Source organism: Delphinus delphis, chromosome 8 (assembly GCF_949987515.2).
Source record: "Delphinus delphis chromosome 8, mDelDel1.2, whole genome shotgun sequence".
Lineage (NCBI taxonomy): Eukaryota > Metazoa > Chordata > Mammalia > Artiodactyla > Delphinidae > Delphinus > Delphinus delphis.
In genome coordinates this window covers 57639114-57657637 of record NC_082690.1, presented here as the reverse complement: position 1 = coordinate 57657637, position 18524 = coordinate 57639114, and the positions used below count along the sequence as shown (strand labels likewise).

General features: G+C 55.4%; 1 protein-coding gene across 1 annotated transcript in view; it reads right to left on the bottom strand.

Moving 5' to 3' along the window:
- ARRB1 (arrestin beta 1) overlaps window positions 1-15014 on the bottom strand; it is a 74077-nt gene extending 59063 nt beyond the window's left edge. Inside the window, exon 1 of the mRNA XM_060018264.1 lies at window positions 14656-15014. Coding sequence (XP_059874247.1) covers window positions 14656-14675 — 20 coding nt within the window. The 5' untranslated portion in view covers window positions 14676-15014. The remainder of the gene's footprint in view (window positions 1-14655) is intronic.
- Window positions 15015-18524: the final 3510 nt, after the last annotated feature.

Sequence of the window (18524 nt, the reverse complement as noted above, 5' to 3'; positions counted from 1 at the left end):
CGTGGCTGAGCATGTGTTCCCACATCCCACATCCCATTGGGCCCATACAACAGCCCCTGGAGGTATGCAGGGCAAGTTTTATTGTCCCCATTTACAGAAGCAGACAACAAATGACACTAGTTATTCACATACTAGTGCTAGACATGCCAAGGAGACTTCCACAAGTGGCATCTCACAGACGCCCTGGCAGGAGGGGTCGTATCCCCACGGAACAGGTGGGGAAACAGAGGCTCCAACTCATTCTCTGGGCCTGGGCTGAAGAATGGGGCTGCAGCCCTGCTCTCCCACCTCGCGGCCCAGGCCTCTACCACGTCTGGAGTGGACAGCTCAGAAGGCAGTGGGCAGGCTTGCCGGAACATAGCAGGTGGAGGGGCCAGAGGCCTCCAACTTCCGAAGCAGAGGAGCAACTGGGGGCTCATTACAGGCCCTCCCAGTGAAAGTGGACCTCAATGACTGCCTTCTCTCTGGATGAGTCCGAGGAAGAGCACATGGGCCTTGGAAGCCTGAAATCTGCTTGAAAGCAACAGTCTTAAAGACTCAGGGCCTCGTGTCTTCTCTGCCGAGGAGCAGAGGGCCCCATGCCTGCCTCACGCCTTCCACCTGCTGGGCCTTCCAGACCCTTCACAAGGTCACTTCTCACCCCACAAGCCAGCCGCCCAGCACTGCTCTTGATCATCCAAGTCCCACTGCTGTCTGTCCCTCATGATTCATTCATCCGTATATCCACTCTATAAACCCTTATGGAGAACACGGTATAGGGTGACCAACTAACTGTCCCCATTCACCCAGGACGGAGGGTTCTCCCAAAATGTGGGACTGAGACAGACCAGGAAAACTGGGATGCTCGACCACCCTAGTGTACTGTGTGCCTGGCCCTGCACTGGGCACTGAGGACACATTGGACACGGTCCCCGCTGCCCCCCTCAGGAAGCTTGCAGTCTGAGAGGAGCTCTCACTCCATGAGGGACCCACTGTCAAAGGCACCTGCGCAGCACCTCACACACATTATCGAGCACAACCTTATGAGGGGCAAACTATCACCTCCATGGTATATATGACCCGTCCCGAGTCACAGAGCTGTAAGTGACATGCCAAGACTTAGACTCCAATGAGACAAACAAAGGAAAGGGCAGGTTCCAGCATGAATATTAAGACAGAAAAATATGCTAAGACCTGTTTTATTTAATCAGTTTTTGTAGCCCCAGTGTTTGGCGTGTCCTAGAGGTCCAGAAAATGTGTGTGGAAGGAAGGGAGGGAGGAGGTATTCCCTTATTTAATCATCTCCAGGCTAGAAGTTCTCAACCCCCAGTTCAAAATGTCTACATTTCCCTTTTCACAGTCAGTTTCAGCTGTTTTCTCTCAGCCAGGGCCAGGAAGCAAGTGAGAAGAAGGAAAAAGTGCTTCTCCTTTGGGTCAGCAGCTCAGGCCTCACTTCCTCCAGAGAACCTTCCCTGACTTACTCCCCAACACAACACCCAATTCTGGCCCCCGCTTATTTGAGCACAACAGCTGTGTGTGTGTGCGCTGCTTGTACTCCTGCTTCAGTGCACTTCTGCAAACATGGACCTCGCCCAGCTCGGCCAGCCCCTATCAGGAACTGGGGAGCCAAGAGGTACCAGACACACGCCTGCCCTCTAGCACAGGAAACTGACATGACAGCAGCCAATTCCGATACAACTTGCCGTCCTGGAAGCCTGCGAGGCGCCAAGGGAGCGTGGAGGAGGGCATCGACTCTGCTGGGGCAGGGAACACAGAGTCAAGGGAAGGCGTCACGCCCAAGCACATGGTACGTGCCTAATGCAGTTCAACCGCATGGCGTTCAGTTGAACCGCACTGAGCTTAGGTTCAACCTTAAAATACAAGGGAGATTTCACCAGGCAGAGGAGGAAGGCATTCCAGACAAAGAGACCGGCTTGAACAGACACAGACGTGTGGAAAGTACAAAGACTGTGGAGGAACATCCAAAAAAGTCAGTGGAGCCAGAATGTTAGCTGCGTGGTGGGGAGAACTGGGAAAGGAGCGTGGGAGGGAAGGACCTCCAGAAGAATGTGAACTGTCTCATAGGAAACAGGGGAAACTGATCAGTATTTTGTTTGTTTGTTTGTTTTTGCTGTACTCGGGCCTCTCACTGTTGTGGCCTCTCCCATTGCGGAGCACAGGCTCCGGACGTGCAAGCTCAGCGGCCATGGCTCACGGGCCCAGCCGCTCCACGGCATGTGGGATCTTCCCGGACCGGGGCACGAACCTGCGTCCCCTGCATCGGCAGGCGAACTCTCAACCACTGCACCACCAGGGAAGCCCCTGATCAGTTTTTAAGCTGCAGAAGGACAGGGTCAGATGAGAATTTCAGAGTAAGAGGAGGATTTGGGGGGTTTAGACTGAGCAGCCAGAAGACTACTGCAGTAAGTCCAGGCCAGAAGTGGGGCCTGGACTGAGCTGGTGGCTGTGGAATAGGGAGAAGAAAAGCACTTTGATGATGGGGACATGTAACCATCACCATCAGGTTAAATGCCCCCCACCCCTGAGGGTTAGGTGAGGGTTTCTTTTCTCCCTGGAGTTTGGGACCTCTCCCACCCCCATCCCAGCTCTACAATCCGACGGAAGCTGATCAGAGTCAGGGCTCAGCCTAAGACTGGGTCGTGGTTTTTTGTTTGAAAGTTCTACTAAAAAATTTTTCTTTCTTTCTTTCTTTTTAGTTTTTTGGCAAAGTTGACGCTGCAAAGTTGCGAACATCAGAGATGGCTGGATTGTTTCAAGTATGCATAGGGAGTCGCTGCTGCTGAAGTGATCGCTCTAAATAATATGAGAAAAGAATATGTGCATATTAACCACTCCATCATGCCGTGTGATCATCTTTGTCCTTTTTAGGATATTGAAGTCTGTTGCGAGGGCTTCCCTGGTGGCGCAGTGGTTGAGAGTCCGCCTGCCGATGCAGGGGACACGGGTTCGTGCCCTTGTCCGGGAAGATCCCACATGCCGCGGAGTGGCTGGGCCCGTGAGCCATGGCCGCTGAGCCTGCATGTCCGGAGCCTGTGTTCCGCAACGGGAGAGGCCACAGCAGTGAGAGGCCCGCGTACCACAAAAAAAAAAAAAAAAAACTGTTGCGAAAAAAGAAAGTTCTCCTTACTGAGTTTAAAAATGCTTCCAGGTTTCTTCCACTGCCCTGGAGCTATAGAGTCCTATAATAAAATCAACCTGCCAATGTGCTGAGTGCTTTCATTAGCACAGATACAACACAGAAAGGATGGAAACTTTATGCCCAGAGGCTGAAAAACTCAGCCCACAGACACAAAACTACTGATAGAGGGGAGGTGAGAACCCCAGATGAGCTCCCTCTTTCTACCACGCCACTGCCTGGCCTCTGTGTTCCCAGCCCTTGGAGCTGCAGACGTGTGCCCTCATCCCACCCCCGCCCCACGGCCCCAAGCCTAGAGCTGTTTCTCGTAAGATATGGTTTCCCAGCTCTTTCATGTCCATCACTTTTCTGGGAACAGTCATCAGACCTCTGCAAGGTCTTCCCAGCTGGAGGGAAGCCTTTGCTCCTGCTGCCCTCCACCAGGGGAGACCCAGGCAGCTCCTGGTTTCCATGGCGTGGCTGCTGAGCCCGGTGTCTCCTCTTACACCTGCTGCCCCATTTCTCCTGTTCAGGCCCAAACACTCACTGTGATGCCACGTGGCAGAACCTTCACTTTTCACCCTAGATTTTACGTCCTCCAACAGTCCCAGGACACACCTTACTCACAGCAGATGAAGTGAGTGTCTGACTCTGCGCCTGGCACATAGTGGGTTCTCAAGTATCTGATGACGGAGGTCAGTCCCCGCTGAGAACATCGGTCACAGGCACCGCCAAGACAAGCGTCACCTCTGGTTCATGTCAAACTCACCTTCCAAAGCTTGCTGCAATGACACCCCTGCCCCCCGCTTCTGGGGGTGTGCCTGTGACACATCTACTGGGCTTGCTCTGTGCCCCGTATAAATGAATTCCCACTACCCCCCTTCTTATAGCATGTTGGGATGATCTGTTTCCTCTCCCCAAGAAGATACAAGCAGCACGAGGGCTGAGACTTGCCTGTTTCCTCTTCATACCTCCAGTGCCCGGCCCAGGGCCTGCGATGGGGCAGACACTCATAGGTTTGTTCACGGGAACCTCCTTGGGAGGGCAGGGTGGCTGAATAGAAAGGGTATAAGCCAACCCTGAAAAAGCCTAGCCCAGAGGAACCCCCATGCTTCCTTGTCGTGATGTCCCTGCCACCCCAGAACACAGGACAGCCAGGCCCCGGCCTGTGAGAAAGGCTATTGCCTTAGGTGGGAGACGGGGGGGCAGAGCTGCTCCTTAAGTCAGCTTCCCACCAGGAGAGAGACGCCACGGGGGTCAGCCAGCCGGCTTCGGCGACGTGCCTTGAGGTCTGGGCCTGGCACTCAGCAGGTGCTCGAGAAACGTTTGTGGAACTGAGTTGAACAAACTGGAAGATGCTGGTTATCCGTCCCTCTGGCTGCAGAGAGGCCAGCTTCCCTCTGGGGCACCGTGCAGGCAAATGATCTCAGGACATAGCCTGTTTCCTCTAATGAGGCTTCTCCCCTTTGGAGCCCTGCTCCCAGGAGCGTGGGAAGGGAGGCAGTGCGCAGAGGCAACCCCAGCGCCTGCACGAGGGCAGCGCGGGGCATGCAGCTCTCCTCCTGAGATGGTGTGGGCAGCACATACCAGCGCCCTAGGCGGGGCGATGGTCACAATGACCTCTTGGGCCCGGGAACCAAAGCACAGCGGCACCTCCTTCGAGGCCGCTCTGGGGAGGAATGGAAGAAGCCAGCAGGGAGTCCAGCTGCATTATGTAATCAGCTTCCTCGGAGTCAGAGGCCCTGGCGCCGCAGCCCAGCACTGCGGGGAGAGGCTGGGGGAGGGGGAGGTGGCTTTTGTCCCCTCCTTTGCGGCCTCTCCTCCAGACCTCGGCCAACCTCCGCGGCAGGCAGGCGCTGCCTTCCAAGTGCCCCAGCTTCGAGCAGGCACCTCCCAGCAGGGGTTGAGAACCAGGAAGGGCTGTTTGTTGTCTGAGTGTGTGAAACAGCGGCCTGCTGGCTTCCCTGGCAGAAAACCAGGCTCTGGGCTCCGCACCCGGCACCTGGGGGCGGGGGCTGAAGGAGAGAGGCCTGGGACGCTCCATAAAGCCCACCCTTGTCCCCAGCTTCCTACCCCCCACGCTCTCCCCACTTCCTCCTAGAGAACCCACCATAGCCCCAAAGGGAAGGGGCCATGGCTGCTCCAGCCCCAACTGCCCCACCCCTGCCCGGGCAATCTCACTTCCCTTTCCAGCCACCATCTGACCTTCTCCTCCAGCCCAGCACAGCTCCCACACCAACACACCCAGCGGGGCACACGGTCCTGCGCAGGACGGGAGGAGGGAGGGGATGCAGGAGAGAGAGGGCGGAGAGAAAAGCTGAGGTCCACTGCCAGTCCCGAAGAGTAACAATGACTGTTATCAAATCCCTACCCTCTCTGCCCACAGCAGCCACACGCAATAGGGGATATTATTACCCTTAGTTCATAAATGCAAACACTGATGCCCAGAGAGTTTAAGACCCTCGGCCAAGGGCACGGAGCTAGTGCACAATATTGCTGGACAGCAAAGCCGAGTCTGTGTGATTCTGAAATCCAAACTCCAAACCTTGTGGCTTTACCTTCGGGGAACCCCATCCCCACACACCTGGGGATGCTACTTGGGAAATTTCTAGACTGGTGGAAAAGACACTGCAGAGCCTTAAGCGGTCACTCGCTGAGGACACTTGGTTTGGGAACCACAGGACAGTCACGAGGACAGGGCAGGGCTAAGGGCACACCAGAGGCCGAGGGCGTGCCTGCTGCCACCTACAGTCTTCCCTTCTGATTAACCTACGGCAACTCAACCTCAGGCTGGATCAGACCCGAGCACCGTCTGCCGCTTCCAGAAGACAGGGCTGCTAGACGCCAAGCTATCGGGCAGAAACACAGACTGCTGTTCACGCCCCCCTCCCCTGCTAGCTGCTGAACCAAAGCTAAGGGTCCCAGAGACCTCCCAGGCCAATCCCTTTCCCCCACGCTGCTTGACACGTGGAGAAACTGAGGTCCACAGAGGAAAAACAGTTCATCCGTGATGTCACAGGGGCAGTGAACCAATGGGGTCCCTGCCTCCCAGACCAGATCCCCGCCCTGATTCATCTCACTTGAGTGCTGTCCCCAGATAACACCCTCTCTCATCCAGCTGTCTCTCTCCCTGCCCTGCCCCCCCTCCCCATTTCCTGCTTCCCTTTCCCAGCTCTTCTCAGCAGGCCCAGTGTCTGAACTCTCCCTGCACAGAGCAGCCCTCTCCTTCCCACGACTTTTCTGAGCCTCACCACCCCCTTCCCTCCACTCCTCTGGGCCAAGGAGCAATTCTTGGGTGGTTTAATTAGCTGATTATTACTGGACCGCAGCCTGCTGGATCCAGTGCCCAGAACTCTGTCCCCAGTAATTAGGTGGGTTCTGAGTACTTGCCCAGTGGGAAGCCACGGGGGAGTTCTATGCTCTGCCAGCAGGCCAAGGGAGGGCTCTCCAGCTGCATAAAGAGCTCCCTAATCACCGGTGGGTCACTGGAAGCCACGGTCCCCTCCTCAGGTCAGGTCAAGCCACACTAGATATACTATAGCCAGATCCAGATGTCCACCCCAAAGGGGAACTCCCTACTTTCCCATGTCCCCGCCCAGACCCAGGAAAGGCTCAGTAAATGTCTGAGGATGGGCGTGATGAATGGAGCCCAGCCTCTGGGGGCCAGGAAGTGACGGCACCACGGCTGGGCACGTATTTAGGACGTAGAATTTGGACAAGCAGAGAGAAGACAGGATGGCATTCTGGATGGTGGGAGCAGGAAAAACAAGGGCACAGAGGCTGGAATGAGCCACCAAGCCCCTCGCCAGGTAGCTCTGGTTGTCTGAAAACACATTCTCCTACCAAAGGTAAAGCGAGTCATCCTGTGCCTCCGCCCTTTGGATCACAGAGAATAATCTAATGCCTCTGGTTCAGGTCACTTTTAGACGTTTCAGAATCAGCAGTGGTGTCCCATTGTCCTCACCCACCACACTGCCCATCCCCAAGTATATTTTTTCCCAGTGAAACAGCTACATTAGCCTCCTTCACTGAACAAATATTTATGGAGCTCAGTGCCATGCCAGGTCTGCACAGGTGCAAAGGGACAACAGATCCAGGACAGGTGCCCTTGGCCTCACACAGACGACATCACAAGTGTGCAAATAACCAGGACCCACGAAGAGACGGAAGGATGAGTGCCAACAGAAAGAGAAGAGAGAGAGAATGAATATATGGCAAAAAAAAAAAAAAAAAAAGTCACAAGGCACTTGGAAATCAGTGAGAGCTTCCCAGAGAAGGAGGCCATGTGTGATCCAAGCCTTGAAGGACAGGAAGGGTGTTGTGAACTAACCGCATGTAACACGGCACTTGTTCCAGGGACTTGTCCCCGAGCTGTACCTATTTTAACTCATTTAACCCTCAAAACAACGTATCATGCAGGCACTATTGCTATCCCATTTTACAGATGAGGAAACTGCAGCAGAGAATGGGTTAAATAATCAGCAGAAGTTGCCAGGCTGGTAAGTGGCAGAGCCAGCATTTGAAAACAGGAAACCTGGTTCTTCCTAGAGCCTAACCACTATACTAATCAGCCTCTAATACACGCTAATCAGATCACAGAGGTGACCGTGAGTACCTAAAGGAGGGCACAGCCTGGGCAGAGAAAACGAAACGGTCCAGGACCTGCCTGCCTGCCTGCCGGTTCCTGCAGGTGCTTTGAGAGGCAGACGGCTGCTCAGGCGAGGACCTGGTCTCACAGGAAAGAACACAGCCCTCAGCCATCCAGCGGTCTCAGTCCCACTGGTGGGTGGCAGAGGCCTGAGCTGCCCAAGCCCCCGCTTCTTCCCTCCAGCCCTGAGCAAGCATTAGAGCGTATCTCTGGGACCCTCCTGGGATGGCACATCCCAGCAGTCCACTCCCCACCCCCTCCCTGGTCCTCTGCCAAAATGCACCCATGCCCACTGACTGCACAGGCTTGGGGAAGGGGGTAAGGCTGCAAAAGGACCAGGAGGACCAGTTGTGGGGCCAGAGGCCCAGGGCCAGCATGCGAGGGAGCCCCTGCCTTGTGCAAGTCCATACTCATTCGGCTTCTGGGCCTCCGAGTACACCCTGGGGAGAGGCTGCACCCTGCACGGCCACTGAACCCCTCCGACCTTGAGTGAGGAGTCCTGCCTCCCACTGGCCTGACATGGACCATCACACCCTACCTGCCCCAGATCCCTCTCCAGTTACAGAAGGACCCACTGGCTATGGTCTCAGCCAGGCCAGGCCCAGCCCCAGGCAGAGGGAAAGCAGCTCAGTGGCTGCGGTGGCTTCAATCACACAGAACTCCAGGGACCTGTCTGGTACGGTCCCTGGAGTCTGGCCTCCTGGGAGCCTCATCTAGCAACGGGTCTCTTGGGAAGGAACAAGCAGTTCCTCTCAAATGGGACTAAAGATGGGGCCAGGACCAGGAAGGAGGAGGTGTGTCTCCAGAGAGATGACCCTGCCAGGGCCCCTTGGGAGGGAGGGAGGGAGGGAGGGGGCTGGGACAACAGTGTCCTTTGTTCCCCTCTCAAAAGCAGCCACCCTGCCCTGTCGCACCCCCTCTGATCTATATCCCCCTACTAGGACTCAAGTCACCCCTGGGGCAGGACCCATCCTGCACACAGGAGGGAAGAAGGTGCCCAGGAACCATAAGGGTGCCCTGGAGACATGCCCCACCCCCAGGAGCCCCCCGCCTGATGTAGGAGACATGGCTCCCACCTGCAGAAGCCTATCTGATGGGGGAGAAACAGGCTGCAATTGCAGGAAGCCCGTTCTGACAGGGGTGGTAATCTTCTCCCTCGCGACTTCCCAGTCTGATGGAAGAGACCCCCCAACAGCCGGTCTAATGTGGGAGGCATGGCTTCCATCCTTAGGATTCCCTAATGGGAAAGAGCGAATTTCAGCACTCAGGGAGCCCCTGGGCTGACAGCAGAGGCAAGAAGGGAGGAAGGAGTTCAGTCTCATCAACAAATCCCTGCCAGGCATCTCCTGTGAACCAGACCCAGAGCTGGATAATGGACCAGCAAACAGGAAACAGAAAGAGCCCCAAATCACAAGGAGCTCACCACCTGGGGAACAAAGGCACCTGAGGTGTGAATACCTGGGTAGAAAGTACCTCGAAACCCACCCACCCCAGCACCCAAAGCCTGCTCGCCAGGGCTGCCACCTCCCTCGGCAGCCTCACCCCTCACACTCCCGCACCTGCACATTGGCCTAGGCTCTTCCTTCTGTCTAGAACACCTAAGCCTTCCTTGTGCCCCAGGACCCAGCTCAGGGGGTCACCTTCTCCAGGAAGCCTTTCTCAAGACCCCCTGCCTGAGTCAGCAGCCCCTCTTTCAGGAGCCAGCACAGACATGCCCCCCTGTGACCAGCTGACGCCTCTGCAATGTTCCCCCCAGTCCCCAGCTGAGCCTCACCCCCCAGGTCCCCACACCCGGAAACCCCACCACCCCCAGCCCAGGGCCTCATACCCTTCTTCCGAGAGGCTCCCCCCCAGCTCCAGGCACAGAGAAAAGCAAGGTCCTTCTCTTCTCTCCTCTGCCTGCTGTAACCCAGCTTTGCCCTCATGCCTCCATCAAAACCCCTCTCACCAAGTCACCAGCCACTGCCTTCTGCCTAAATCCCAGGGGTCTTTCCCAAGCTCATCCTCTGTTGGTCCTTCCCTCCTCTCTCCACCCCCAGGCATGTGCTCTCCAAAGCCTCAAATGCCCCCAGCCATCCTCTCTTCATACGCTCTATCTTCTCCCTCTCCCTGTACCATGTCACCCATAATCCCCAAGTCAAACACCACCTCTAACCCGAAGACTTTCAAATCCCTGCCTCCCACGTCCATCCCTGCCCCAAGATCCGGACCCATCTATGCAGAAGCCTCCCTACGTCTTCCTCAACTTCCAGCCTGACTCCCTGTCAAGCTGCCACCCCCTGCAGGCCTCAACAGATGGTCAGCATGGTCGCTGTGGAGGATGGCCTGGCAGAGGCCAGGAGGCCACTCGGGCCGTGCTGACTCCCAGGCTATTGTTCTTCCATTGCCACAGCCCCGAGGTATGGCACACCCATGACTCAGGACCCCTGAACCCATGCCAGTGGGAGGTTTCCACCCTGGGCAAGGAGGCCCAAACTCAGAAGGAGGAGAGCTGGGGAGACGTGTGAAGCCCAGAGGCCAGCCCGGAGTCAAGGATCAGAGAAGATGGGTCAAGCTCAATGCTTCCACTCCCAGCAGCCCCATAAGCACCCCTGGCCAAAGCCACAGGACTTCCCCCATGTTCCAGCCAAGATGGATCACACAGAGCTTAACCACCAAGAGAGACAACAGCCAAGGTTCGCAGAGAGCTGGTGATTACGTGTCCCCATCACACCCACCCTCCTTCTCTGCCAAAAAAGAAGAGTTCGTAAACATCTGTAGGAAACGAAATGCCACTCCGTCCCATCACCTCTCAGGAAGTCCCTCCTGTTGTTCAACTTTGCTCCTGTATATTGCCAGTTGAATTAGTGGGAACAGCAAGAACCAGAAGGGACGCACAACTTGAGAATGAGGCCACCAGGAAGACGAGGGAGGCCACCTATGAGCCAGACAACCCCGTCCCTCTGGGTGAAAGCACGGAGCAGCAGGACAGACAGGCCTGGGTTCAGAAGCTCGCTGGCTGAATGGCAGTGGACAAATTACTTAATCTCTCCTAGTCTGTCTCCTGGTCTGTAAAACGGGAACAACAGTCCTCACACTAATAGGATCACAGGGAGAACCAAATGGGATCATGCATGTAAAGCTGACACATAACCAGGCATCCAGGCAGCAAGGCTAATGGACTCCAGCTCCTTGTTCATCTTTCTCAGTTCCATCCTTGCCAAAGCCTTAGATCGGATCTTGCCTTCTCTCAGGCTCCTCCTCCGTCTCCTCACCGGTCTCCCTGCATCCAGGCCTACCCCTCCTTGCCACTGCCAAAGGCATCCCTCCAAAACAAAGATCTGCTCCCATCCCTCCCCTCCCCACAGTCCTCTCTGAGTCACCAGGGACTTTGGGAGAAAATCTCCCCTCCTTAGCTTGACATCCCAGCCTGTTGATAACTGGCCCGTGTTCACTCTCACCCATCACCCCAGCCCAACCCGCAGGCTGCTTCATGCCTCCAAGCCTTGTCACATTCTGTACTCCCGGCCAGGAATGATGTCCCCGGTCCCACCCCCTTGCCCCCGTCCTCCTTCCTATGAAAGCTTCCCTCACCATGCCCCCTGCCAAGACTGGGGCGGGGGGGCTCCTCCTTCAGCCTCCCACAGCACATGTCACCCTGCATTATAATCATCTGCTCTGCTCTCAGTCTTTTGGAAACAGAGTAGAGCCATTCACCTCTGAACCGCCGGCCCCGGCACTTGGTCAACATTTGCTGAATGGCTGTATGATTGCTCCTAGAGCACTTGTTAGAACAGTCATCACACGACCTGTAATTAGTCCTATCCAGGTATTCGTCTCATGCCCTCTTTCCCCCTTGACCCTGGGACTCCCTAGAGGGCAGTGACAGTTTCTGAAAAATTCTCATTGTCACTTTCACGTGCGGGTTGAAAATCCAGGTGCAGGATGGATGCAACGACTGCTGATCCTTGGAGTATTGGATACTTGCAAGCCTCTTCTTCTAAGACAGAGATAAAGTAGAATCCCACAGTTTACAGAACAAGGCAAGGTACAGCCCATTATTGATTTTGTCTTTCTCTTCCAAATTACTCAGGAAACCTGTCTGGAAGGGAGAGGGAGCCCTCCTGGGACTACAGGGGAGACCGGAAGAGAGAGCAGGGCCACCGTCACATGGACCATAGCCAGGCCTGGGCACCAGGCTTCTGGCAGCACCTCCTCCCATGCCCAGTATATTCAGGAAACACAGGGAGAGCCCTGAAAATGTTAGGTATTGATAGCTACAGTTTACAGACAGGAACACTATAGGGTCCAGAGAGGTGAGGACCATTGTCCAAGGTCCTCAAGCTCCCCCAGTGAGTTAGAGTGAGAGAAGGGGGAGTCGTGGAAAATGCTTGGCCCCAAAGGTTGGGTCTCCAACAGGTGCCTGGCTGTTCATGGTGTCCCCATCCTGCTGACAACCTATGCCAGCAGGAGAACAATGACACTTTCCCCCAAGTCACAGTGAGGCTAACCAAGGCCCAGGAGGGGCTGAGTCACCCTGATGGTGAAGTAGCACGTGAGGACTGAGAGAGGAAGAAGGGCTCCTGACTCCCTGCGGGGAGAAAAGTCTGACCTCAGAGGTCAGGAGGATCTTGGCAATGGGGGACATGGACGTGGTGGAGGAGAGGGTCACACGCTCCTGCTGAGGACAGAGGCGTGAGTCACCAGTTCAGCAATGGGGACTAGCCATCAAGGTGAAGGCAGATGCCTCACGACCTTCTGCAGCCTCCACCACCAGCTGGGCCTCCACACACAGAGCAGGCCATCCCTCTTGGGCCTCAAACCAGGGCCCACGAGGGGCTTGACAGTGCCCAAGGGTGAGCCACAGAGCAATGGCCCAAGTAGACTCCAGCCTCTACCCTGTCTCTGACCCCTCTTGACCTTAAGCAAGTCAGGTAGCCTCTCTAAGCTCTGGTTCCTCCTCTGGAAAACAGGAAGAAGAAAGCTAACCTCCTTGCAGAGCCGTCAGGAGGATGGCTGGGAAGCAGTTTCTAAAACTTAGGAGCACAAGTTATCTCTGAGTCTCAGTTTCTCCTTCTGGAAAATGGAAATAATCTCTGAAAGACTGTTCTCAGGTTGGGGTTTCCCTGGTGGCGCAGTGGCTAAGAATCCACTGCCAATGCAGGGGACACGGGTTCGAGCCCTGGTCCGGGAAGATTCCACATGCCACGGAGCAACTAAGCCCACATGCCACAACTACTGAGCCTGCGCTCTAGAGCCCATGAGCCACAACTACTGAGCCCATGTGCCACAACTACTGAAGCCTGCGCGCCTAGAGCCCGGGCTCTGCAACAAAAGAAGCCACCGCACCGCCATGAGAAGCCCACGCACCGCAACGAAGAGTAGCCCCCACTAGCCGCAACTAAAGAAAGCCCGCGCACAGCAACACAGCCCAACACAGCCAAAAATAAATAAATACATTTTTTTAATGTGTTTAAAAAAATTACTTTTCTCAGGTTGTTGAGAGACAGTGTCAGATGGCAGTGAGTGGTACATTGCTTTGTCAGAGGTCCCGAAACATGATGACCATGGGGGCCGTTTCTCTCTAGTCTATTAGCTCCTTTGGGGAAGGAACAGGTTTTGGACGTCTTTGATCCCCACATTATACCTTGTACACCCCAGGCACTCAAGAAATAATTACTGGAAGCAAGGAGAGAGTAAGGGAGGGTGCAGAGAGGGAAGAGAGGAGGGAGAAGTGGGGCACAAGGACAGAAGGGGGTAAAGAAAGAAAATGAATAAGGGGGTTGCAGAGGAGTGAGAGCAGCTAAGGGAGAAGCTTGTATTGGAACTTAAGGGGAGTTGGCTGAGGGAAGGAGTAGAACTAGGGTGACAAAGCTGAGTGCCTGACCGGGGCTTGCCTTGGGCCCCAGCCCCCTCCCCTTTCTGTCCCAGTTTCCCATTTCAGAGGCATCCCTCTCCCTTTCTGAGCAAGGCAGGCTCCTAAGAGACAGGAGGGCCCTCCCCACCCCCAGCTCAAGCAGATCCCAGCCACCACTGAAGGCCTTGGGGAGGTCAGAGGGAAAGGAAATGTGGATGGCAGGCATTTTCCCAGGCTCCAGGGGGCCTCCCACCCTGTATGGTGCATGTGTTTCCACTTCTCCACCTGCAGGGACCTGGAGTGTATCAGCGGCCAGGGGCTGTTGGCATGTGACCTGGGGTGTCAGTGTGGGCGTTAGTCTGATGTGTGTCTGTGGAGGTCAGCGTTGGCGTAGCCTGTTGAACACTGTGTTGGTGAGAGACATGCCAACATAAGTGTTCCTGTTGGTAAGGGTAAGAACGTGTGTGTCTCAGTGAGAGTGTTTGTTAAGGTCAGTGCAAGTGATAGTGTATGCATCAGGGTCGGCCAACATGTGTGCGCCAGCACGAAGGTGTGTTAGCATTGGTATGTGTTGAAGTGTGACCTGTGTATGCCAACATGACTGTCAGCAAGAACGTGTTGATGAGTGTGTACCAGTGAGTGTGTGACAGTGTGTCACTGGATGTGCTGACATGTGGCCGTGAATGTCAGTGTGTATGCCAGCATGAGCGCGCCCATGCATGAGTGTGCCCGTGTGTCCACATGAGCGTGTGCCTTTGTGTGTCACTGGCACACCTGCATCCCTGCGCCGACTGGCCAGTGCTGGGTGTCAGCGAGTGAGTGCATGTGAGTGTGTCTCCGCGACCAGGTCCTCGTCGCTCCGTCCGCGCGCCCCTGGCCCTGCTGGCGACCACACGGGAGACCTCCGGTGGAGGAGAGCCGAGAGCCGCCGCGGAGCAGGCGCCGGCGGTGCCGGGGTGGCTGCGCACGCACAGCCGGGACACGGACTAGAACCCCTGCCCGCGCCCTCGCCCGGGTCGCCCCACGCGCCCCGGACCGGCCGCCGCCCGCACTCACCGGGTCCCTTTGTCGCCCATGGTCCGCGGCGGCCTCAGGGAGGTCCGCGGCGTCAGCGCCCAGGCTGGAAAATCCCCGGCCGGCAGGAGGGGTGCGGGCCAGCCGGTTCCCGGCTCCTGCTCCGCCTCCTCCGCGCTCCCGGTCGCCGCCCCCGCCCGGTCCCGCCGCGCCGCACAGCTCCCGCCTCACAGCGACCGCCTCACAGCGACCGCCGCGGCCGGGGCGGGGAGCCGGGGAGCTGGGGAGCCGAGCAGCCGAGCTGGGAGGGCGCGCGGGGGCCCGTGTGCGCGTGTGTGCGCGCCGCCGAGCCAGCCGCTGGGCAGGGCCCGGACGCGTCAGGGCCCTGAGGTCGGCATTAGGGGTTCACAAGGATGCTGTCCGGCTTGTGTGTGTGTGTGTCTGTGTGTGTGTGTGTGTGTGTGTGTGCGTGTGTGTGTACGTGAGGGCGCACGCTGGGGTGGGTATACGTGCGCGTGTGTGCACGCGAGGGTACGGGTGCGTGTGCACCGCTGCGTGCTCTACCGATTGGGGGTGCGTTTGCCTGGATGGAGCGGGGTGCACGTCTTTGTGCGGTGTGCGTGTGTGCAGGCGCGCTCCCCTGCGCACGCCGGGGGGCGGCCTTTGCGTGTGAGGGGTCGTGGACGCCGAAAGTGTGCCCGCGACCCCGGGGCCGAGCTCCGGGCGGAGCCCCTGGTGGGGGTCGGTGGGAACTTCTGGTGCCTGCGGTGGCTTTCGCCCTATGCCCCACCCTATCCCCACCCCACCTCCCCGCCCTTCTGGAGAGATAACACCCTACAACCCCACAGGAACAGGAAGAAGGGGCGGAGGGGGCCAGAGAAAGCAGTGTCAACGCTGGGGAACTGATGAGGGTGGGAGGGGGACCGGAGGCGAGCAAGGGTAGCTTTGGTGACTGCCACGGAAGAGGAAGCATTGAAAAGAGGAGATAAGGAAGGGGGCATAGAGCTGGCGGCGCTGTGGCCTGGGAGTCTGGCCCGTTGAGTTGTATAATGGAAAAGCCCCCTCCTAGCTTCATGGTCTGTTGTGGGTGACCCTGGAAACCAGCCCTCTCAGAACCAGTCTACAAACATGTAAAGTGGGATATTAACACCAGCGTGCAGAATTGTTCCTAGGTGTTTGCTGGCCTACCCTGAGCGCCTGACACACAGTAGGTGTACAGTGAATGTTAGCCCATACTTCTGCAGGCTTCTGGGTGTCCTGTAAAATCCTGGCTGGGACCCTGAGATCCCCTCCTGCTTTGCAGGTGGTGGGAGAGTGTGAGGTCTTTCCCACCCCCTCACTGCTGGGATTTGACTAATTGGCCCTGATAGGGCCCTAATATTGGTGTATTAATGGGAGGAAAGGAAACTATCATTTACTCTGATGTGATTGTGAGTCTGTAAACATCTCCTGTAATTATGCTCAGAAGCAGTTACCTATGCTGGTTTTACATAATTGGGAAAGAATATCCCAGTATAATTACTATAATTATGTCCAGATCAGTGGATGGTTGAGAAGAGGAAGTGTTGATGGGCAGGCAGGGTGGTCCAGGGTCTGGGCAATGTTAGGAATTAGGAGAGTTGGATTAGGGCCCAGAACCTTCCTCCTGGCCTTGGCCTCTGGGCTTCACCCTCACTCCCACAGGGGAAGGAGAGGAAGCTACCTGCTGTTTCTGCTGAGGTCAGGGACTTGAGAGGAGCACACCAGAGTCCTACATGATGACAGGAGGCTTACCAAGTGAGCCAGAGAAGACCCTAACCAGGATGGAGAGGCCAGGTCTGGCCACTCTCTGCATCCATTTCCCCACCTAGAAAACACGGGGCTCAACCCTCCCACATGCTCTCCAGTGCCTCTCCTCATGATGATGCCCAAAGCACCTGGATTTTAAAATTCAGGCAAGTTCTGCATTTGACTCGATAAGTCTTTGTGTTTAGTTTACTATAAAACATAATGCTAAAAATTACTTCCAAGTAAAACAAACAGTCCAGGAAGATGCATCGGACGGTTTCAGGGTAACCCCTGTTCCCACATAGCTCTTTCCAGCCCCGTTTGGAAAGCGTGGCTCTAACATTCTAGGGCCACTGAACAGATTGGTGAACTATGGAATCAACACGCAGCGTTTCAAGTACGTCCCCACTGCCCCCCCCAGCTAGACTATAAACTTCATGAGGGGGTGTATGGTGTGCCTGGCACTACTTGATGCTCACAATTCTATGAGATAAATGCTCTTTTCCCTTTTTTTTTTTTTTTAATAAATGAGCAAACTGATAGTTGGAGAAAATAAGTAGTTTGCCCAAATCCGTTGCCTCCTCTGGACTTTGGCCTCTGATTCCTCCTCCTCCAGCCCTCCCCAAAGGGAAACTAATATGTGGTAGAGCCAGAGTGTGGCCCTTGATTCGCTCTTCACTCATTAACTGTTTGTGGAATGTGCCATGCATGCATGGTTCTAGGAACTTACAAATCATGGTCAATAGGACAAACGGAGCTGTCCTTTCAGTGAGGGACCTCACTGGGAGAAGAGGGGTTTACCTGTCAGGCTCTTTGGACAACACAGTTATGTATTCCTAGTAGAATTAAAATTAATAAAAATGTAAAAGTAGTAATGTTGAGGAGACCTCTATAAATATAAAAAGTCTAATTTCAGGCAGTGATAAGTGTTATGAAGGAAATAAAAGTGATGGAACAAAGAGTGATGGGGGCAAGTGCACCTAGAAAGAGGCTCTTCATGGAGACACCTCTGGACAGAGACCTTGCAGGCGAGGACTCAGCGATGTGCGGTGTGCGGGGAGAGCCAGGGGAAGAGCCACCCAGGCAGAGGGGGCGGCAAGGACAGAAGCTGGGCCTTCCTGAAGCACAGGAGCAAGGAAGGACAGGGTACCTGGGTTTGGGTGAACAGGGAAGGAGTGGTGCAGACCGTGCAGGCTTGTGGCTAGGGCTGAGGAGTTTGGGGAGCCCGCGGACGACTTAGGAAATGAGTAACAGTACCCGCTTTACATTTTTAGAGGTCACTGGCTTTTGGATGAAGATGTTTTGGAGCGAGACAGGAGCAGAGGCGGGGCATCCTGTTATTGGAGTAGGTCAGAGAGAACGGATGGTGGTTGGACTAAGGTGATGGCAGCAGAAATGAAGAGAAGTAAAGGGGTGGGACTTCCCTGGTGGTCCAGTGGTTAGGATTCCACACTTCCACTGCGGGAGGCCCAGGTTCGATCCCTGGTCGGGGAACTAAGATCCCACAAGCCATGTAGCATGGCCAAAAAAAAAAAAGAGAAGTAAAGGGGTTCATCTATATTTGGAGGTAGAGCCGACAGCATGTGCTGAGGGACGGACTGTAGACAGTGGAGGATCCAGGATTACCCTGAGTTTTGGGGCAGGTCTGTTTGTTCCACCCTCCATGTAGCCCACCTCCCCACACATTTCTCCAAGGGTTGAGAAGACTGAGACCTCTTCTTTCCTGTCTTAACTTATTTGCAATACATCCTCACCTGAAAACCAGAGTGACTTTTCTAAAAGGCAAATAGATTCTATTATTGAGGCTCATAGGAGATGGTCATCTCCAGCTATGTCTCAACTTGGGCCAGTCACCTGCCTGCAATTTACCATTACAATAGTTTTTTATCAAGGAGAGAGGGAGGGAGGGAGAGAGAAGGAAAGGGAAGGGAAGGCAAGAGAGAAAGTGTTGATATTATTCCTGCTTTATAGATGAGAAAACAAAGACACTGGGAGGGAAAGTGCCTAAGCCAAAGACAGAAAAATAAAAGAGCTGCAGCTCACTCCTAAAGCCTCTGCTTGGCTGGTCAGGTAGTTGACTGTCAGACCGAAGTGTGAGTGGGTGGGTGGGTGGGTTTTCAGCTACCTGTTTAGCAAAAGATGTG